The 23,691-nt window shown below is 35.0% G+C and overlaps 1 protein-coding gene across 5 annotated transcripts; it reads right to left on the bottom strand.

The window, feature by feature from the left end:
• Positions 1-19,690: 19,690 nt before the first annotated feature.
• LOC112710287 (uncharacterized) lies at positions 19,691-23,244 on the bottom strand. Of its 5 annotated transcripts, none has more exons than XR_011865334.1 (5): positions 22,551-23,244; positions 22,109-22,243; positions 21,135-21,616; positions 20,768-20,922; positions 19,691-20,110 (listed from the first exon to the last, which is right to left on the bottom strand). XR_011865334.1 is itself a non-coding variant. In XM_072202459.1 (5 exons), exons 1-3 carry the CDS (start codon positions 23,230-23,232, stop codon positions 21,610-21,612), a joined length of 408 nt encoding a protein of 135 aa, XP_072058560.1. In that variant the 5' UTR covers positions 23,233-23,237; the 3' UTR covers positions 19,691-20,110; positions 20,768-20,931; positions 21,135-21,609. The 5 variants fall into 5 exon arrangements, 2 of the variants coding, with proteins under 2 accessions (XP_072058560.1, XP_072058559.1); XR_003156778.2 differs by having other exon boundaries at positions 22,972-23,244; XR_003156779.2 differs by having other exon boundaries at positions 20,768-20,931; positions 22,972-23,243.
• Between the last annotated feature and the right edge of the window lie 447 nt (positions 23,245-23,691).

Here is a 23,691-nt window from a genome sequence, read left to right as displayed (position 1 = left end):
GTGTTATGTTTTTACTTTGATAAAATATTGGGAATTTGGGTACCTACTCATGTGAGACTAGAAAAATTAAAAATCCATGTGCATTGATATGTTACGTTTACTTTTATATTTAAAAAAAAGAAAAAAATATATAAAAAAATCCAATATATATATATATATTCAAAAAATATTCAATAAATAAGTAAATAAATAAGGGGACAAAATTACACTAATGCTAAGTTAAGTTAAGAAAAAGATCAATGCATATGTGATAAAAAAAATTAAAAGAAAGGTTGATGCATGAGTATGTAATACGAAAGTGAAAATTATGGGTAGCAAGGCATGATTATAAAGTTATATAGAGTATATGTATGTTAGGTGAAAGCTTAGGTTAATCAAAGATTCATATTATAGCTCACTTGGCCATACATATATCCTCACCCTTACCTTAGCCCCATTACAACCTTGAAAATACCTCATGATGTTTGCATTGGTATACTAAATATGTGTTGATTGGTTAGACGAAGAACAAAGTTTAGAAAGCATGATTAGAGAAGAGTAGAGTGAATTACCCTATACACTTGAGAGACTAGAGTGATATACACTACCAGTGAGGGTTCAATGCTTGATTCTATGTTCCCTGCTTTCATGAGCTATCTTATTACAAGTTTACTTGTTTTTACTGTATGATTTGAATTAGTGAAATCTGATTTATGTTTGTCTTGAAGAGCTTATTTACTTTTAACCAAGTAGATAGAAACATCTTAGCATATAGTTTCATTCATATAGATAGGTTGCATTTCATACATTCTACCATTCCTCTTCACCCCTTTGTAGCTTCTCTTGAGCTTAGCATGAGAACATGCTAATGTTTAAGTGTGGGGAGGTTGATAAACCACTGTTTTGTGGTTTATCTTGTACACAATTGAGTGGTTTTTATCAATTCTTTACCCACTTATTCATACAATTCGCATGTTTTACGTTTTCCTTCCTGATTTTGTGCTATGATTAAAAACATGTTTCTTTGGTCTTAATTTAGCTAATTTTAATCCTCTCTTATTACCATTCGATGTCGTGATATATGCGTTAAGTGATTTCAGGGATTACAGGGCAAAAATGACTTTGAGGATGGAAAGGAAGCATGCATAAGTGGAAGGAACACAAGAAACTGAAGGAACTGCTAAAGCTGTCCAGCCTGACTTCTTGGTACTAAATCGACCATAACTTGAGCTACAGAGGTTCAAATGATGTGGTACCAGTTGCTTTGGAAAGCTAACATCCGGGGCTTCGCAAAAATATATAATTTTCAATAGCTGCTCCAAATCCAAGTGATGCAAACGCGTGGATGACGCTTCCGCGTGACTTTGCAGTGACCTGTACGTATCAAAAATCGTTGGGGGCGATTTCTGACCCAGTTTTTGGCCCAGAAAGCACATATTAGAGGCTATAAAGTAGGGGAATGCATACATTCATGATTAAACAATTCATACAACTTCTCATTCACATAATTTTAGGTTTTAGATGTAGTTTTTAGAGAGAGAGAGGGACTCTATCCTCTCTCTTAGGTTTTAGGATTAGGATTTCTCTTAATTTTAAGATTTCTTCTTCTCAATTTCTAGGTTCAATGTTCCTTTTATTTATTTTTCCAATTTAATTTATGAATTTCCATGTTAGATTTGATTTCTTTTATTAATGCAATTTGAGGTATTTCAGATTTATGATTTTTACTTAGCTTTTTATATTCTTGATTTTAATTGATGAATTGATAAATTGGAGACCCTTGAGTTGGAAGACTCCAGAGTTAATTGGTGATTGGCTCTCTGGCCACAAACACTAATCCTTCCCAAGGGAGAAGATTAGGACTTGTGAATAGAAGTTGGCTCCTAACTTAATTTTCCTTTATTTAGTAAAAGATAACCAAGTAGAACAACAACCAATTACCATTACACTTGGAAAATCCAACAATGATAGAACTTCCAATTAATCATTCTACTAGTCAAGGCTTTTTATTTAGATAAATATAAATCTCTTTTAATTTATATTGCTTTAATTTATAATTATATATGTGCCCATTGCCCAAACTCCAAATTTCCCAGAAAACTCATAACCAATAATAAATCATACTTCCCTGCAATTCCTTGAGAAGACGACTCGAGGTTTAAATACTTCGGTTTATAAATTTTATTGGGTTTGCTTAAGTGACAACCAAAACTTTTGTACGAAAGGATTCTCTTTTGATTTAGAAACTATACTTACAACGCGATCATATTTGTGAAATTCTTTACCGATAGAAATCCGATCGTCAACACTCTTCAATCATAATCACAATTGAAATCGAAATCGGAATTGAAATAATAATTCCTTATTTTTATATTCATTACAAGGATAATTATCCTCAAACCGTGAGTGGGATGAAACTACTGTCCTCACCAAAGTTGGGAATTGAACCGAAGAGAATCCTCAACCTTCTCTAATCTCCCAATGTAACAAAAGAGGGGATTCTCAACCTCAAACTTGTCCACCGCAACAAGAGAGGGAATCCTTCATCCCAATTTGTCTATTTACTCTAGGATATAGTTTCTACCACACTCTTAGGATATAGTGCCCGCCACACTTTTCAATCATAATTTTCATCCTAAACCTCATTTAAATCCTCACTTTTTTTTATCTAAGCCCCAAATTAATTTAGTTCAATCCTAGTCATAATTTTAACCAACCTTGTAAAGCATAACTCATCATAACCCCATTCACATACATATATATGTACAACCGGAGAGAATCCTCAACCTTCCCAATTTGTGAGCGGAATTAAATAACCGTCCTCACATCACACCATAACCACAAATAAGCGAGATGGAACCACTATCCTTGCCTGGTGCAGATACCAAATCAATACGCAAGGGAGACAAAATCCACAACCTTGCCACGCAAGCAGGACAAACTTCCGACCTTGCCAATCAACAATTTGTTGTTAATCTCAAATACGCAAGTGGGATAAGAGCACCATCCTTGCCCAAACAGTCATTCAGACCACAATCATTCATAATCATTGACTTTAATCAATCTCTTAAGTTATTAGATTCATTAACCCTAATTTCACTTTCAATTCATCAATTTTGTTATCTCGTGAGCGGGATAATACCGCCGTCCTCACCATGGGCGGGACGAACCACCATCTCCACAATATTTTCATCCGATTAACCAAAGATTTATTCGGGAACAATTCAAATTAATCCATTATATTCCTCCCTAGTGTATTCAATGCTTATTAATTAGTTATTCAACTCCATATGGAGGTTGGAGAGGATTATAAACAGACTGAAAAGGCTAAACAATTGAAAATCAACATTTCTTAAAATCCTGCACAGTGGTGCGTATGCACGCCTCGTGCGCACGCGTGAAACCTGACTCGGTTCACGCAAGAAATTCAACTCATGCGTACGCATGGGACCTGTCTCTGCCTTAAATTCTACAAACTCTGCATAAGTTAGTGTAATCCTGCAAACTATTTATTATTTTTTTATTTTTAGTTTTGATACTAAATTAAATTTAATGCGATATATATAATTGCATATTAAATTTAACAATATTTTTTTAACATAATTCTAAAAAAATTATAATTTAATATAGGAACAAAAATAATAAAATAATAAGATCAAATATATTTATTTATATATAATTACTATTAATTTTTCATCACTCAGTGGGGGCAAGTGCCCTCTCTCTCCCTAACCTAGGTCCGTCCCTGATCATCACCCAACATCAAACATACCAAACACAAAATTCATTCAATTTAAGGCCTCCGGCCACAATATCACAATTTATATGGCTCAACTCAATTTCATCACACTTATCAAGGGAAAATTTACCTAATCACGGCCTTCGACCCAATTTTCATATCAACCACTAATGGCAATTCAAACCACATAATCATACTACATTATCCATAAACAATCAACCACAATTTCACTCAACAATTCTCGTCAAACTTATCGGAATGCATTCAATCCTGGCCTCCGGCCCAATTAACATTCAATAATCATTAATCAATCAATCTCATACATTTATCACCCACATCAAAACATACCAACATATAATTCATTCAATTAACAATTTTTCCAACACAAACATTTACTCTAAGCCAATGACAACCAACAACACCCAATGTTCAACAATATCCTAAGGGCATTTAACCTATATTTTCACATAACGTTACATAGTGTCTACCTGAAACTAAAACTCATACCTTCGTTGACTGCAGTTTCAAATAACTTGGATTTTCTTCTCCGATCAAACCCAAGCCTCAATCGATCCTCCCAACCTCCACCAAGTGAACTAAAATCAACCCAAGCATCCAACTCACACCAAAATCACCGAGCAACTCTACCCAAATCTAATTATAGCAATACCACACATTTTCAAGCTAGGTTTTTCACATATAATTAGGGAAAATAAAAAAAGAGTTTTCTTATCTTGTACCACATAACCTTGGGTCAAAACCCCGCTAGAACTCGAGATTAAGCTTCCACTAAACAACAAAATCACAATTTTTCAACATCCCAACTACCAAAATGCAAATTTGAGGGAAAAAACAAAAATGGTTTAGAGTTCTCGCAAATACCACTGCAAAAGTACAACAAGATGGTCGCGTAGCCACGAACGGGTCTTCAATCAGAGGTACAGTTTGTGAGATATGTAGATTTAAATGTATGAGTGAATAGTGAATTAGGGCATGGTTTCTTCACTCTTTTCTCCTCTTTGTGCTTTATCTCTGTCAAGGGTGAAAAGTAATGAAATTCGCTAAGTGATGAGGGGTTAAGTGTCATGGGCTTGGGCATTAATGAGGGCCCATTGTAATTTTAGCCCATTACCCTACCTGAAGTCAAAATCTTTAAAATAAGTATTCGGATTTTTATTCTAAATATTTTCTTGTTATTTTTACAGTTTTACTTTTTTCACATGCAGTATCAAACAGACTTAAGCCGATACAGTTAATTTTAATGCTGGTACATATTTTTCGCAATTAATTATATTTTCGTGCTCAAATTTATTTTCTAAGTTAAATTTTCATGGGTAAATTTTCAAATTATAAATTTTTTAATTTTCAACCCTTTTTGCTCGCTTTTGATTTTTTAATTAATTATTCATTATTTATCTGAGTTTTACATGTGTCTGCCATTGTAACTCCGAATCTTTTACCAGTCTTTCTTTCAAATCAAGTTAGTTTGGATAAGCCAATCACAACTTCTATCGTACCTCTTGCATTTTGCTAGAGCGTCATAGGCTTGGACTCATACACCATGTAATTGACTCCTTTAGAGATAGTATAAGTCTTGATTGCAGAGATTACTGACTCTCTTATACTAAATTCTATTCCGATACTAAACTCAACGTCTTCTCCCATTGTATTGTCTTCACAAATTAAATCCAAACTATCATTAATCAATCATGTGTAAATAAACAAATGATAACTATATTGAATAAACAGACCCATATTTGTATACTAAGAAAATTTCGGTGCATACATAATTTTGAGAGTCAGAGCTCGCATAAAAGATGGAACACTGAAGGAATACTAGTTGACAAGTGTACTTACTGCATTTTGCATGACCAGATTGTCTGCCTCGTCTTCAACCTCATTTTTGTCACCGACTTAGTAGTTGCCTTTGAATTCTACTTCATTATCAACGTTATCTTCTTTCCAGGCTATGTACTTGACATCATCTACATCTAACTTGTGGTCAACCGCATCCACAACCATATATGCAAACTCAACATACAACTCTATCATTGACACTTGAAATTGAGTTTGTTGATAAATATGAAACATCTACTGCATACTTACATCGCTAATGATGGTCATTGCTTGAAATTGTATTAATCCACCAAATACGATGACCAGATTCCTATATAGAAACATTACTCACCCTCTTTGAAATTCGACTTTGTATGTTAACACCACTACAAGAAAAATCGACAGTTATTGTCGATATTTTTTGACAGCTTCCTGTCGATATTGTTAAAAAAGATTAAAAATAAAATATTAAAATAATAGCCAGGTCATCGATATTTTTATGATAAATTAATCTCTACCCTATTATCACCACATTATCGACGAACCATGGATGGAAAATACTTTTTTTTTTAAAACCGACAAACATGACGTCTATTTTATTATTTAAAATATCGACAACGACTACCGTCGATAAATTTAAATGGTCTAGATCGTTTTCTAAAATCAAATAAACGGTATAGTATAATGTATAAAATAAGACATTTAGGGTGTTGCTCTTTTTAAATTGAAATCGACAAATATGCCGTCGATTTTTATCACTAAAAACACATAACGCGCATCCACTTCCCGCGTCCAAAGTTCAGAAACACAATTCCCCCAAATTCCTCATTTCATCCACAAATTCTCCAATCACCAGAAACACAATTCCCCCTCGTTCTACCCCAAATTCACACCATTTTCAATCGTCATTCTCCGCTGCTGTCATCGCTCCGTCACGGTTACACTGCCGTTGCTCCTCTTGCTCGCGCCGCCGTCGCGCTCTGTTGCTGTTGTGCCGCTGTCGCTCCTCACGTTTGAGCCACTGTCGCTCCTCTTGCTCGCGCCGCCGTTGCTTTGTTGCTGCCGTGCTGTCGTCGTTCCTTCTCTCTGTTGCCGCCGTCGCTCCTCCTACTTTGGTTTTTCTCCACTCTCTCAATCGAGCTCACTAGAACCAGGTATATTTTTTTGTTTGTTACTGAACTTCCAAATTCTATTGTCTTGTTTCTCTTTTAGGGCTCTCCATTCTTGCTTTTTTTAGATTAAATATTCTCTTGCTTGATGCTTATTTGGACTACTGTTTAATGCTTACAGGTGATTAACTTAAGAGGAGTTGAACAGATGTAAGTTGTTGTTCAAACTTTGAACTCTATATTTAAGTGTTGCTGATCTTGGTGGTGTTCATGCTATTTGATGTTATTTTAGTTTCATTTAAGTTAAATCTTTTAATGAGAGTTCTATTCATGCTTGGTGGAGTGATGATTCTCTTTCAACCTGTGCCAAATCTAGCTTTATAGAAATGCATTTTAGAAAAGCAACTTTCTTGTATAGATGTAGTGTACTCAAAGTTTAATAAGTTGGAGAGTTGTAGGAACATGGTAGCTGTTGCATAAATTTATAAAATAATTGAACAACCATCTAAATCTGAAGTTAACATCCCTGGGTGGGGTGTTTTCTCCTAGTGATCACTACATTAAAATGCAGTGCAAGGGGCTGGATTGGCATTTATCAAACACTATACTTCTGGTGGTCCGGTGTCATTAATTTATCTGTGTAACATGTGATAAGATATGACATGTTATTGTTGGTTGTTTGTAACATTTAGTATTGGATAGATAAGATTATGGATTAAAAATGTTATGTTTGCTGAGTTTAGAAATTTTAGCACATTGACTTGAATAATGTTAAAAATGCGAAATTAGTGATAGGAAAATCTAAAATGACATTAGTGTTTTCTTGTCTTCTGTTTTGTCCTTATATTTTTTGTTTCTTTCTCTTTCTATTTGAATGCATTGTTTTCAAATATATTGGGGATTGTTGGAGAAGCTTGTGATGCTAGGTTGATGGCTATTTTGGCAGGAATGATGAGCATGTGTGTAGTCTAAATTAGCTTCCCTTCATTGTGCTTCCCTTCAGCCCTTCTGGCCATGTTCTGCTTCTGGTATGCGCTTGCTGTCACAGCGTGCTACCCATCGCTGCTCTCCCTCGATTCTGGAAAGGCATGGTTTCTACCTTTTACATGCCATTTTTTTTGTGTTAATTACTTAATTTCTAGGTTTCCTCTTATTGTATGCATAATAGAAAACCTAAGTGCTAGATTATTAACAAATTTATGAAATTAAGTGTCATGCATGTTTATACCAGCAGTTTCCATGCTTGCTTCTTCTTATATTATATGGTCCTCCAAACCATGCATGCACAAGACAATAATATGCATATGCTTGGTTTAGCCCTAGAAGATTAATACTTATTTTTACCTAGTTTATTTCCCCCACACTTCCTTAGCTTGTTCCAGACTACTGTAACAGATCACATGGTATATATAGTTTCATGCAATTTTCTATTAATAAAAGAAATGTATATATCTAGTGTTAAAAAAGAAAAAGGTACAAATAATACCTTACACTAATTTTTTTGATAGAAATTCTGTAGTTTCTGCAATGACAAGGAAATTGCTACGATATTAGCGGGCATTGCCAGAGTTCAAAGAGTCTATCTCAATGATTCATGACACCCCTACACAATTTTTATTTCTATTTTTTTATGTTTTGTTCATCCTCAGTTCTTTAGATTTGTTTTTTTCCCCTGCAATTTACATAAACTTTTTTGAAATTGTTGTCTGATTGTGTTGTTGCTTTTGTTATTATGTTATTATAATACTCTAATTGTGTTGTACTTGTTATTTTGTTTAAATGAGACTGATTGAGGTGTGAAGAGACTTTCATGCTTTAGGTGGCACTACACAATTTATTTTGTTTTTGTTTTTCTAACTAAAAGTGATAGATCAGTCTTAGTATGATGTAATTTTGCATCTTACTATTTTAGTGGGGTTTAAGTTTTGAAAGCCTTCATCAGAAAGCTGAAAGTGTTAAAGAGAAGATCTTTGGTTCGCACGGAGGCTGAAAGGAAGTGGGTTTGTGCCCTTGAAACTTTTTAAGGAAATGGACAAATTTGTGCATGCTTGTTCCTTTCTCATCTAGTTTTAGACAATGCTTTTATTTATGCATGGTTCCTCCCTCGATCATTACTTTCTAACAAATCTCATATTCCATTAATGGTTTACTGTCAACTAGTGTCAACCATTTCAAAAGCAAATTAAGATAGAATAAAAAAGGGCAAGATGCTCTTAACTGCAAAGCATGGTCTATTTATGTTCGAGTGTTGTGACATAAATATCTACCATAGTGTAGTGGCTTTTTGTCCCTTTCAATTCTTTGCAACTTTTTTGTTTAGTCCCTAATGCAAATACATATATATGCAGGTCTCTCCTTTTATATATAAATCCCGACAGAGAACAAAAAGCATCTTATGCTTGTGTACTACTCTAACTCTAGCTACTCTCTGCCTTATCTGTAACTATAAATAGTTCACGCAATGCCATTAATATGTCTCTTGCTTACTTTTCTTCAGGATAAGATTGGATATTACATGTCTTCACCAAACAAGGAGAAATGTGTGACATTAAGCTTAAATTTGTTCCCGTCTTGAGTTACTATGCTATACTAATTAATTAATAATTTAAGCAAATTGTAAGTGAGATTTTCTCTAATTAATAATGCTTTGGGCATTGAGCCATTAGGGATTCCCTCTACATATATTTGTAGTTATCTTATTCTCTCTCTGCACAAAAGAATGTTATGTAGTGATGGGCTGGATTATTAGCTATTCTCTATAGTCTATACACATACATAATTATGGAGGAACCATGTATATATTATGCCCCGAATTAGTTGGTGTGGGGTAGCTAGACTTGTATATATATTTTTCAAAGTGACAAAATAGGTTTAGAGTGGTTCACAAGAAGCCTCTTAACTTTTGCCCTCTTAACTTTTGTAATCAAGAATCCTCAGTCATATAAGCTGGCATGCATCCATATTCAAATAAGTTAGTTATGGCTAATTAATTGTTAACTATAAGTGTTATTATATATTGGTAGGATTGACATAGTCACAAGTATTATCAAAGTTGTAGTAGCATCTACATTATCACAAGTATTGATAGAGTTTAAGACTCCCAGAGAAACTATTCAAGGTTTAATTTTCTACTTTATTTATTTATTTATTATCTTTGTTAAACTATTGAGTTTTAATTTATCTTTATTTTTATTATCTCTGTTAAATTATTATGCATGCTTATCTATACTTACTTATTTATGGATGTTTGTGTAAACCATTCATGGTGAAAGTATAAATTATATTCATGATAAGACTTTTATTTGTTGTGGTTTTTCGTTGAAAAAAAAAGTGAATATTATCCCTTTGATATGTAGAAAATAAAAATCATTAATAATGAAAAACCAAAACTGAAGTTGGATGTATGATAGAACGTATGACCAGAGGCGAGGTCTTAAACCTAGATTTATTAAAGGGGTAAATAAATTTGTGGATGTATGTACTAGAACTCATGAATTTCTCAAAGGAGGTTTAGTTAAGTGTCCATGTGCCAGATGTCAATGTGGGACGTTTAAATAGTTGATCGGTATTAAGATTGATCTATATACTCATGGGTTTAAACCTAATTATTGGGTTTGTACAGAGCATGGGAAAGAGATACCCACAGAGTCACCTTGTTTTACTATGAGTGGTATGACCCTACCAGGTCTTGGGGAATGCATAGACACAAAGACTACAAAATAATTGAAGTATTACCCACTAGGAGATATGGGAGTTACGATCCATTCATCCTTGTGCAAAAAACTAGACAAGTGTATTACATGCCATATCTGAGTCTGATTGGAAGATTGTGATTACATGTAAACCACAAAAAATAATGGAGGAAGCACAAAATGAGTCTGAAACCGAGGTGTATTAGAATGATGAGCCTCCACATACTAGGATCATTTCAGAAATTGAGTTTTCACCATCATTAGCATCTGCATTAAGAGATGTTATGATACAACTTCAAGTAACTGACCTCCAGGTTCCTAATATAAATAATGAGGAGGACAATGACATTGAGATCTATGATGACGATGATGCTTACATTGATGATGATGAAAGTTCAGAACTCTCGAATTGAGATTTTAGTTGTAAATTCTTAGTTTGTAAATCTGTTAATTTACTTTAATTTATATTTTGTAATCTCTTGTATCGGTTATGTTATGGATAATAACTTGCTTATTTCAATATGTACATGATATGGTTGGTAGAGACAGAGATCGCAATCGTGGCCGTGGCCGTGGTCAAGGCCGAAAGGGTGATCCAACTATTGTACATGATATCTCTGGTAAAGATAGAGATCGTGGCTATGGCCAAGGCCGAAAGGAGAGGCCTAGGCTTTCTACCAGTCGCCCGCTTGACTTACATGCTGATCCATACACTCTCGTTAGGTCATCATCAGGCACGACTGTTTCGACTAGTGGAAGACTGCAACCTATTGCTATGATAAACTCCATTTTTAGGGTTTATCTTGAGTTGATTTTAGGGGATTTTATCACCTTTTCCTCCCATTTATCCAATGAAATGGCATGGTTTCATGATTGTCTCATAATTTGTACTTAAGAGTGAAAACATGCTTTTTAGACTTTTAATTAGCTAAATTTAATTTACTTTTGATTCCACTAGATGCCTTGATATGTTTGTTAGTGAATTCAGATTGAAAAGGCTAGGAATGGATCAAAGGGATGAAGAGGAAAAACATGCAAGTGGAGAATTCATAAAGAAACAAGGATTTGGGATGCATGAATCGACGCGCACGCGTGGAAAGTGAAGTCACATGGCAACGAGTACGCGTGGATAGCAAATTGTCAAGCGACGCGTACGCGTGACCCATGCGTACGCATCGATGCTCGCACGTGACCTCATTAAAGTGAATCCACTGGGGGCTATTTCTGGGCTTCCCAGGCCCAGATCCAACTCAATTCTGAGGCTATTAAAGGCAGAATTCAAAGGAGAATTAACAATCATTAGCACATAGTTTAGTTTAGTTAATGCTTTAGTTAGTTTCTAGAGAGAGAAGCTCTCTCTTCTCTCTAGATTAGGGTTCTTAGTTTAGATCTAGATCTACTTCTTCTCTTACTTAATTTTCCTTTTTCACTTTTAATTATTCTCTTGTAGTTGTGGCATTCTACTTCTCTTGTAGTTCTTTTGTATTGTTAGTTGTAGTTTATGGATTCTTTTGTAGATCTCCTTTTCCTTTCAATGCCATTTATGATTTCCATGTCTTTTTATCTTTGCTTTAGTTTTCTATTGTTGATCTATTGCTTTTGTAGTTATAGTTTCCTTTAACTCTTGCAATTCATGTTGTTTACCTTTATTGTCTTTTATGTGTTTGATGAAATGTTTCTTTTAGTTATGAGATAGGTTTTTCTTCTCTTGGTTTTGGTTGAGTAATTGGTGACTCTTGAGTTATCAAACTCTTTTGTTGATTGATAATTAAAAATTGCTAATTAACTTGAATGCCACTAAAGCTAGTCTTTCATTATGATTTGACTAGGACTTGTGGACTCAAGTTGATTATATCCACTTGACTTTCCTTCATAGTTAGAGGTTAACTAAGTGGAGCAATAGACAATTTTCATCACAATTGATGATGATAATAAGGATAGGACTTCTATTTCTCGTTCCTTGCTAAGAGCTTTTATAGTTGTTAGTTTATTTCCTTTGCCATTTACATTTCTTGTTTCTCATCTCAAAAACCCCAAAATATACAACTCATAGCCAATAACAAGAACACTACCCTGCAATTCCTTGAGAGACGACCCGATGTTTGAATACTTCGGTTTATTTTTATAGGGGTTTGTACTTGTGACAACCAAATTTTTTATTGAAGGAATTGTTTGTTGGTTTAGAACTATGCTTACAACGAGATTTCATTTGTGAAATTCTAAACTATAGACAATTTTCTCTCATCAAAATGGTGCCGTTGCCGGGGAGTTGCAATGGTGTTATGTTATTGGTTATTGTATATATGTGAATAGTGTGAATAGCTTGATTTTTGGATTGCTTGTTAGTTTTTGCTAGTTTTAGGACTTTGTTTCATTATTTTATTAGCTTTTGTTTTTTATTTTCTCTTTTCATTATGAATTCTCACTTTGGCTATGAGTGTGATTACAACTATGTTGTAGGAAATGAAAATTTCAATGACAATATGTATCAAGGATGGGAGAATCAAAGATGGGAGGAGCCATATGTATATGATCAACCCTCTTAGCAACAACCTCCACCAATGCACTATGAACAAGAGTCATTCTATGATGCACACCAATCAAATAGCTATGGTGATCCTCCTTGTGACTATCAAGAACCACTACCATATGCCTATGGGGCATATCCTCAACAAAGCCATCAACCATACTCACAAGCCCCTTTTCACCAAACACCTCCATATGATCTTAATCCATACCCACCATACCAACCACCTTTTAAGCCATATGAACCATACATGGAACCACCACAATATCAACACTTCCAAGAACCACCTCCTCCATACTATGACCACGATGAACCACCTTTAATGTATGTGAACTCTTACCCACAAGATGAATTCTACTTTCCACCACAACCCTCCATGGAAGAATATCCATGTCCATCAATCCAAGAGAAATATGATCCTGCTTATGTTAGCAAAGTGGAACAAGAATCAAGGGATAGCCTCATGGAATCAATGGATCGGCTTCAAGCAACCGTCAGTCAAAAGTTGGACTCATGGGACTTATACCACATGTCCAAGGATGATTGTGGAAGAGCAACCGAAGAGGGGAGTATGAAAGGGATTGTAGAATCTCAACTTGAGAACAATGGATTGGAGTGAGTTGGGCAACAAGTAGAACAAATGAAGAACATAGAACCACCACATCCTTATTATGATGAACCACCTTCTTATTATGAACCCTTCCCCCAAAACAATAAACCCTCCCATACACCCCAACCTCCAATGGATGATATCCTTGGTGTTCTTCTTCAAGGGCAAGCGAAGATGAAAAGGGATGTACAAAAATTCACAGCCGCCTTAGACGAGGTGGTAAACCGGTTAGCTTCGCAACGTTTGAACACTCAAGGAACTCCCATGGCTACATGTGGAGAATCTAATGAAGAACATATCATGAAGGAGAGATTGGAAACTCTGGTGGATAATGAGGAATGTTGCTTTGTATTGGAACAATTGGAGGAACCTATAATTATTGAAGAAAAGGAGGAAGTGGTTGAAGACTTAGGAGATGCAGAACCTCCATGGGAACCTAGAGTTGAAGGAAACCCCTCCAAGAAGCTTGAAATTAATGTTGAGAAGGGTGTACAACCTCCAAGGCATATCCCTTATGAAGAATTGGATAGGATAGAGCAAGAATTGAGTTTCCTTGGCAATGAAGATCAAGCATCAAGTCTTAATGGTGAAGAATCCTTTGAGCTTGAAGAACTCTCTCCCGGTAAATTTGAAAGTGTTGTGGAGGTAAACCTCTCTCACCCTCCCAATTATAGTTTGAGAAAGGGAAATGGGTTGGATAAAATTGATGAACAAATGATTGAATTTGAGAAATCTTATGAAGAGTTGGAAGTCCTTAGAAAAAGAAGGACGGGTGTTAGATGCGCTTTGTCAAGATCCTTGGGAGCTTCTTTACCTAGGTTGTCATTGACTTCTTCATTTGAGTGTGTAAAATTCATTTCTATTAGCTTTATTATTCCACTTGAATATGGCTTGCTTGAAACGGATGGTCAACTTAGGGCACTTTGTGGGATGAAGCGTAAAAGAAAGATGTTTCATGGTTGGCGTTGCAAATCAAGGCTCATTTTGGTTGACACATAAAAAATGAGATACAAAAGTTGGACTAGTGCTCAATTAGATGGGTCTAGGAGGATCGTTAGGCACTTCATTGAGAATTCATCTTACTTGCCACCCGGATGGATTAATGGTGATCAACTTGAAGACGGGTGTCAAAACAAAGTGTGGGATCCCGGATCGCACAAGGAGAATCAATTTTGGGAGTCCTTGGCTTGTGAAGAACTCCAGTAAGGCTGGGAGGCATTACTTTTGAAGAATGGAGCTTATTGGAGATTCAAGCATTGGTGGATGTTCAAGGATGGATTCAAGCACAAGCCACCTTGATGAGGAGCTCCCCATAAGTCCAACTTAAGGACAATAAATAAAAGTGCTAGGTGGGAGACACCCCACCATGGTAAACTCTTTTCATTTTCTCTTTTGTAAATATTGGTAAGAATAGGTTTAAATTCATATTTTGTTTAGTTTGTTGAGTTTGTTTGGTAGTCTAGTAATTTGAATAAGGTTTTATGGTGTTTTGATAGCTGTTTGGAGGTTTGAAATACTTGGTTTGGTGCAAAAACATGGTAAAATTTTGAAAAACAGAGCACCAACCTACGCGTACGCATCCCCCATGCGTACGCGTGACCCAAGCTTTTCAGTCAATCCACGCGCACGCGTGACCCACGCGTACGTGTGGATCCGGAAGTTTCACCCCTCCATACATGAAATCGAGAGTTGTGCCCACCTTATGCCAACTTTATGCCCGAGGCACAACTCTTTCCATGCGTACGCGTCACACCACGCGTATGCGTTGCACCTCTAAATAATCCACAATGCATACACATGACCCACATGTACGCGTCGATGCTATTTTACCCCCTCTATGCTTACGCATCTCATGACGCGTGCGCGTGGATTGCCTTATTCACACACCTTCTTTTCTCCTCCTTTTTCCATTTCTTTCCTTCTTTTCTCTTCTCTTCTTTTCTTTCCCTTCTTTAACCATCATCCAACACTACCAAATACTATCTATAACAATTTCTTTTAATTAGTTAGTTAGTTGTTCAGTTAGTTAGATTTCCATTTAATTTTCTGTTTTTCATTATAAGTGTTGGATTATTAATATTGTTTTCTATTAATTGCTGCTGAGTACTAAATAGGATGTTATCTTAATATCATTTTTGTTTATATCCCTTGTTGGATTTTACTGTTGATGTTATATTTTTCTACTTGGTTTTGAGTATTCTTTGTTGCACATTTGTGAATACCAAGTGAATGAGAATCGCCTTCAAGCTTCTTAAATTTTTTTTTAATTGCATGTTTTGGCCACCATGTGATTTGAATTCTTTTATTTGATTAGGAAATTTCTTGTTAGATGTTGTGCATTTACATTAATGCATTGTGCTTCTTGATCATATGCATCAATATGTTGTATATTTGCTTGAATGCTTTCATGCTTCTTTATCGCTTGTCTGGTTATTTTAACATACAAGTTTAAAGTATTCCAAGCACACTAGAATGAGTGAAGTGCATACCTCTTTTGTATAAAGGTGACATAGCTTTTTATGCTAGAGTATGTGTTCTAAACCACGCGCAATTTGGGACCCACACACCTATTTTTCATTAATGTCACACTAATTCACTCACTCCATTCTAGTGATTTACCTCATTCCAATAATTTAGGTTTCCTTGCTTTTGCATTTACCCCTCTTACTATCCTGCCTTCTATTTTCAGGATACCTTGTCATAAGCAAAAACGGAAGCGAAAGAAAGAGCATGCAGCAACCGGTTGACCTACCAGCTGAAGGTAGCAACTCGGAGAGTCGCCGTACCCCTTGCTCATCTTAGAGTGCACTGAGGACGGTGCAAACTTTTAAGTGTGGGGAGGTCGTCCGACCAGTCGGCATTTTCGGGTGACAAGTTTCTAATTCCAACATTTTTGTATTTCATTTTTTTAGGTCTTTTAGGATTTTTAGTGCATATATATATAATAAGCTTAGTTAAAATAATAAAATTCTCCAAGAAAAACATTCTCATTCTTAATAGGGAATTGACATCCCAATTGATTTGAGTGAAAACTTTTCATAGAACTTGCTTGAATTATATATTGTGGATTATGTTTTTGAGCTAAGAATACACAACCTTGGGAGTTTTTAGCATAATTGCGTGGTACATCTTATAACCACTTATTTTCCTTCTTGTGTGCATTATTCTCTTCCTATGATTGTGATATTTGATTTGTTTGATTCTTTATGTCCATTATTTTATGTATTCATGCATTTATATGATTGAGGCCATCATTTTATTAGCTCACTTACCCAAATAACTTACCTTTTATCAACCTTTATTAGCCAACTTTGAGCCTACGATTAACCCACTTTGTTCTTTAATTTAGCACATTACAAGCCTTAAAGCGAAAAACAATAAATGTCCTCTATTTGGATCTTTGATTAGCTTAGGCTAGTGAGTGTGTGTATCATTCAAGTGTGGGAAACTTGAGACATTGGTTGGAATAAGAGGGAGTTTTTGTATTTTGTTGAAAATAGTGGGAATTGGGTACATACTCATGTGTTAATTAAATGTTTAAACCATATGCATTGATACCTTTGTATATAAGTACAGCAAAAAAAAAAAGAAAAAACAAAAGAAAAAAAAAGGTATGGAAAAGAAAAGAAAAAAATTTATTAGAAAAAGAAAGAAAAGAAAAAGAAAAAGAAAGAATAAAAAGGGGACAAAATGCCTCAAAGTGAAGTTCAATAAAAATCAATGCATATGTGTGGTGATCAAAAAGAGAATGCATGAGTATGTGAAAAAGTGAAAAATGGGTCGTTAGGTTAGTGCTTAGATTGTATAGGTTGTCATAGGTTAGGTAGGAAGCTTAAGTTGATCAAAGATTCAAATTTTTAGTCCACTTAACCATATATATAACCCCACCTTAACCCTAGCCCCATTACAAACTATGAATAAGACCTCATGATATCTGTATGCATGCATGAAATAATTGTCAAGCGACATGTACGCGTGACCCATGCGTACGCGTCGATGCTCGCACGTGACCTCATTAAAGTGAATCCGCTGGGGGCTATTTCTGGGCTTCCCAAGCCTAGATCCAACTCAATTCTGAGGCTATTAAAGGCAGAATTCAAAGGAGAATCAACAATCATTAGCACATAGTTTAGTTTAGTTAATGCTTTAGTTAGTTTCTAGAGAGAGAAGCTCTCTCTTCTCTCTAGATTAGGGTTCTTAGTTTAGATCTAGATCTACTCCTTCTCTTGCTTAATTTTCCTTTTTTATCTTTAATTGTTCTCTTGTAGTTGTGGCATTTTACTTCTCTTGTAGTTCCTTTGTATTGTTAGTTGTAGTTTATGGATTCTTTTGTAGATCTCCTTTTCCTTTCAATGCCATTTATGATTTCCATGTCTTCTTATCTTTGCTTTAGTTTTCTATTGTTGATCTATTGCTTTTGTAGTTATAGTTTCCTTTAACTCTTGCAATTCATGTTGTTTACCTTTATTGCCTTTTACGTGTTTGATGAAATGTTTCTTTTAGTTATGAGATAGGTTTTTCTTCTCTTGGCTTTGGTTAAGTAATTGGTAACTCTTGAGTTATCAAACTCTTTTGTGGATTGATAATTAGAAATTGCTAATTAACTTAAATGCCACTAAAGCTAGTCTTTTATTATGATTTGACTAGGACTTATGGACTCAAGTTAATTATATCCACTTGACTTTCCTTTATAGTTAGAGGTTAACTAAGTGGATAAATGGACAATTCTCATAACAATTGATGCTGATAATAAGGATAGGACTTCCATTTCTCGTCCCTTGCCAAGAGCTTTTATAGTTGTTAGTTTATTTCCTTTGCCATTTACATTTCTTGTTTCTCATGTCAAAAACCACAAAATATACAACTCATAGCCAATAACAAGAACACTACCCTGCAATTCCTTGAGAGACGACCCAAGTTTTGAATACTTCGGTTTATTTTTATAGGGGTTTGTACTTGTGATAACCAAATTTTTTATCGAAGAAATTGTTTGTTGGTTTAGAACTATGCTTACAATGAGATTTTATTTGTGAAATTCTAAACCATAGACAATTTTTTCTCATCATGCTACTACTATCTCCTCTCATCAGGAGCCTCAGATACACATGATGCCTACTCCGGATGCGCCAAGATCGCGCTCAACAAGCCAATGAGCCTCCCAACACTGCCTCACATGGTGTGCAGAGTGATCCAGCTATCGTAGCTCCCAGTCGAGCAGGATCTTATGGGGAAAGACAAACCATATTTACTGGTACCCAAGATACTCAGGATCAAGGAACATCCACTGCCATTGGTCACTCTGCTACAAGTGCTCCTAAGCTTAGACATGATGGTACCAAATAGTTTATTATTTACTTTAAATTTTATGAATAGCATGTCTCATTTTTATTAAATAACATGTCTTTATAATTAGTTAGAATCTAGGCTAGCTAATATAAATTTTTGCTAATCATTGTAGATTATCTAAATCACATGCAAAGCAATAGAGATCTTTGAACCTTTTTGCTATATCTTCTTTTAGTCTTATGATAGTTTAGTATTGTTTGTGTATATATCACCTGAAGGAATGGTTTCATAGTCATTACTTTAATTAATTCCATCACCGTTTCTTTTTTTTTTTTAGTTTTAATCATTCTCAACGAGAAGTTTTTATACAAAAATTTTGACTGTGTATTATGACCTTATCATTGTCTGTTTGTTGTTCTACCTTTTCTCTTCTTTTATTTCCTCCCAATTTCCCAAAGAAGATAGTGACTTGTTCATTTCACTATATATGCTTGTAAACTATTATTTTTATTGATATCATGATCCTAATTATAGACTAGGATAGACTTTATTATTATATTATGCCCTGAGATTAGGGAGCAAATAAAAAGATTAGATTATTAGAGACTAGGCTTATTATATCACATCCAGAGACAATTACATTGTTACTTTCCTACCAACCAAATAGCTAGTAATTATTGGATGGAATTTACAATATTCCATAACTTACTGTTTTTCATTTTTCTTTTTCAATTACACGGTTCCTATGATTATGAAAATTGCCTGTCATATTGTGCAGATATACCTTGGAATTATTGATGTAGTTAGCACCCAACTAAGCCTGATTTAAAGTGCATTTCTCAAATTTTTAAAGAAAACTACAACAAGCCTTAGCTGAGTTTTGATGAGGCAGATCATGATACTCGAAAAATATGGTGGACAAAATGAAGGTAAATTTTATCCATCTTTTTTACGTATTTTACAATGTTATATATTATAGTATTTATATAATAGCAAGATGTTATTTCTTTTTTAAAATAGAAATGCTTTGACATTCTTGATACGGAAGAGGATGACATCTATCAAAGTTTGGAGGTTTAGGGCTATCAAATGCCTGCGAGGTATGCTCCATGCCATTCGTAAAAAAGGAGCCCGCCCATATTGGATCCCACCAGAAATTCTTGGTGAATTGATGAGACGTTGGGATACTGATGCCTATAGACAATTACAGGCGAGAAATACAACTATCAGAAAATTGACTCGAGGTTCCTCTCTTCACACTGCAGGAGGCACCACCTTTCCAGAAGCGAGGTTATGCTTGGTAAGTTGCTTATCGACTCAAATTGTTAGCACCTGCATTTAGAATTAGATATGAGATAGAAATGATTTAGAATCTGGTGTTGATGTTTATGAATACTTCTTACAAAAATATGTAATCTGGTTTGATGCTTTGTTTTTCTTTTCTTTTTTTTTTTTTTTGCATGACTTGTAACTAATTGTGCATATATAGACTGAAGAGTAAGTTAGTTAATTGAGTTAGATTTAGAATAATTGTATTTATTTCTAGCTTCCACTTAGATAAAGTATATATACATAAAACGTGTAATGTGTAAGGTTACTGATCAACCTTTTCTTCATTTCCTCTGTAATTTTTCTCTTTAACACTAATGAGAATCAGATTACAGAACTTCCTCTCTTCCATATTCCACTCATGAGTCACACACGGTTAAAGTGTTCGAGCTAATCAAGGTCACCTGGTCTTAATATTTTTTATTGTTCTTTAGTATGCTTGTCCTTTCTTGAACAACTAGATGAAGTAGGATTTTTATTGGAGAGATACTTTTTGTTCTATTTAATTTTTTGGTGGATTTTAAGAGATAGAAATAATGATATCTACAACTCTGATGATGGATGAGGTGCTAACAAATTGACTAGAATTTAGAATTTAGAATTTAGAATCAAATTGACTAGTTTGAAAGCAGTGAATCTACCGTGTATAATAAATGGTACCTTCTTAATTAAGAATGAGCTAGGAAATTGGTCAACACTCATGGAGAGGCACCGATTCCTCTTGTCAGCTCTTGTTCTACTAGTTCTCCTTTGTAGTGTTTATCTTTACTGTGCTGTCTTAGGAGCCAGTGACACTTGCTCTGGGTTGACAGGACCTGAGAAAGCTTCATGTCATATGCAGTATCTTAAGGTTTATGTTGCCAAGGGTAAACTGAAACATCTTTGATATTATGATTTGAATTTTTTTTAGTGGAGATTGTGTTAGGTGACTTGAAATGGAAACATACTCAGGTATAATCATTATGTTATATGTATACATAGTATTTATCTTGGTTATTGTGAACACAAATGCATACAAATTACAGACCTTGTATAATGAAGCTATCCCTTGATTATTTCCTTTTTGCTGATTGTTCTAATCTGCCTAATGTAAACCCAGCTAAATTAGTAAATAATTAGTCAATAAATTAAATTTTAAAAAAATAAAATTAAAAATGTGAATATTATATTAAAATAGAATAGAGATCTTTAAAACGAAAATTTTGACACTAATTTTAAAGAATTTGGCCCAAGATTGGGCCAAACGGGCCGAACCGGTCGAACCAGACCCAAACCAGACTCGTGGGCCCAACCAATTCATCACTTAAAATGAGCCAAAGCTCATCTTCCTCCCCATTTCAGCAAGGAGCACGCTGAAGCACAAGGAGGGGGAAGAAAAGGGTTTCAAACCCTTGTTCCAATTTCTATCCACCATAACTTCTTCATCCGAACTCCGATCGCCGCACCGTTCGTGGCTACGCGTCCAGGTGCTTCTACTTCTATCACTGCTTCTCCATATTTCACTACAACCTATCAAGAAACCATAAACTTCAAATTTTTGCTGAAAATATAGTCTTCATGGGTATAAATTGATTACTTCTCTTTACAAATATTTATAACAGTCACTTTTTAGTAGATCTTAACAATGATAGATACAGGTGACCATAAATGAAAATCAAAGGAGATAATAGTAAAGTTAGGAGATTACAAATAGGTCATCTGAGTTTTGTGTTCCTTTTAGATGAATGATCTCAATACCACTTAATGCCTCAGAAATTTGACAAGTCTCATTAAAGTTGAATTCTTTGATAGGGTCAGCAGGAAAATCTAATTCAACATAGAAACTCTAAATATTTAAGAAAGGAAACACTCAGAAGGAGTATTGAGTACACCTACTCTCCTATTCCAATCATGACCCTGAGTGAAGTAAACAATGTAGCTGAATCTTTTTACCATGGATTAATCCAATAATAATTAACACCAATTAGAAAAGAACAAAGAAACTAAGGATTTGAACCTTACCCTCCCAGGCCAGCTGGTCTTTTTACATGACTAGCATTTTGTAAAGTTGGAGAATTGCTTTGGCTTGAGTCTTTCTCTCCTGTGAACTTGGATCGTCCCAATGCAACATACCCAAACTTGGCAATGTCATTATACCTGACAGCATTATTAGAAAGTCTAATTTAAGACAAACTCAAACATGACTTGAAGCACCTTCCTATGGAACCAACCAAACACTAGCATTATCAATGTACTTAATTTACAACAGTGTGAATCTTCATCAACAATGAAGATTCTAACATAAGAAGATTATTAGAAAGAGAATGTTACCAGATGGTGCTTATAACTATGCTAAAGACATATAGCGGGTAAAATAAAAGCAGTTGTAGGGAAGAATCAGAAAATATGAGATATGGAGCAAACATATTACAGCAAAAGGAAGAGCAATTGAATTGATACTCACGGGAAAGCACTGAACGAGAAGAACACGCAAGATAGAATAGAATATGAGAGTGCCACGTAAGGGACAGAGTTGATAAGAAAGAAGGAGCGAGCATTGATCAGTGAGAATCCACCACAAGGCAAGGATGACAACAGAGTTCAGAACGTATAGTTATGAGACAAACATCAAAATCATTTGCTTTCAAATTTATCGTATAGTTATGTATATCAATATCACTAATACCTACGATTTGCATAAACTACAATTAAAATCCTGATAACAAATATATTCAAGCAAGATAATCGAAATCTTTGAAACGCTAAAGATATTCCTGAAATCGCATACTCACAAGTTACAATTAACAAAACGAATCACATAATCTGAGAAGAAAACAAAACTCAATCAATTGTACAGCCAAGAGAAAAATCAGAGTGTACAATACAATAATCAGGGATGGCGGCGTGAGTGTGACAGGGCGACAACAGGTGCGGGAGCAGTAGAGCAACGAGACGGTAGCACCGGAGCATAGAGGCGCGGCGGCATCGGAGAGGGTGGGTTGGTGAAATGGCAGAGGTGAAATAGAGAAGGCACAAATTGGGGTTAACTTCTGAAGTAAATTGAGCTGAATTGGGGCAAAACGAGGAACGTAGGGAGTAAAACGCAGGCGAAATTTTTCGTTGATAAAAATCAACAGCAATACCATCGATTTTATTTGAAAAAAAACACTTTAGCCATCTATTTTATATAATAAATCTAAACCATCCATCTAATTTTAAAAGAGAATCTTCATCGTTTAAATTTATCAACAGTCAAGGTCGTCGATATAATAAATATTAAAATCGACACCATTTTTGTCGATTTTAAAGAGGGAAAAATATCACAACCCATTCTTCGTTGGCAATGCAATGCTAACATGAAAATATTCTAAGTTTCTAAAAAAAACATACGACTCTGTCATTGATTTTAATATTTTATTTTTGGTTTTATCGATGAGAAGCTGTCGAAAATTATCGACAAAGATTTTGCGTCGATTTTTTAGAGTCGATAATTACACTATTTCTTGTAGTAGAACCGGTCCCAACCAGCCCATCACTTAAAATGAGCCAAAGCTCATCTTCCTCCCCATTTCAGCAAGGAGCATGCTAAAGCACAAGGAGGGGAA

Source organism: Arachis hypogaea, chromosome 9 (genome assembly GCF_003086295.3).
Source record: "Arachis hypogaea cultivar Tifrunner chromosome 9, arahy.Tifrunner.gnm2.J5K5, whole genome shotgun sequence".
Lineage (NCBI taxonomy): Eukaryota > Viridiplantae > Streptophyta > Magnoliopsida > Fabales > Fabaceae > Arachis > Arachis hypogaea.
The sequence above is the reverse complement of the archived record's forward strand: the minus strand, read 5'-3'. Positions and strand labels throughout refer to the sequence as shown.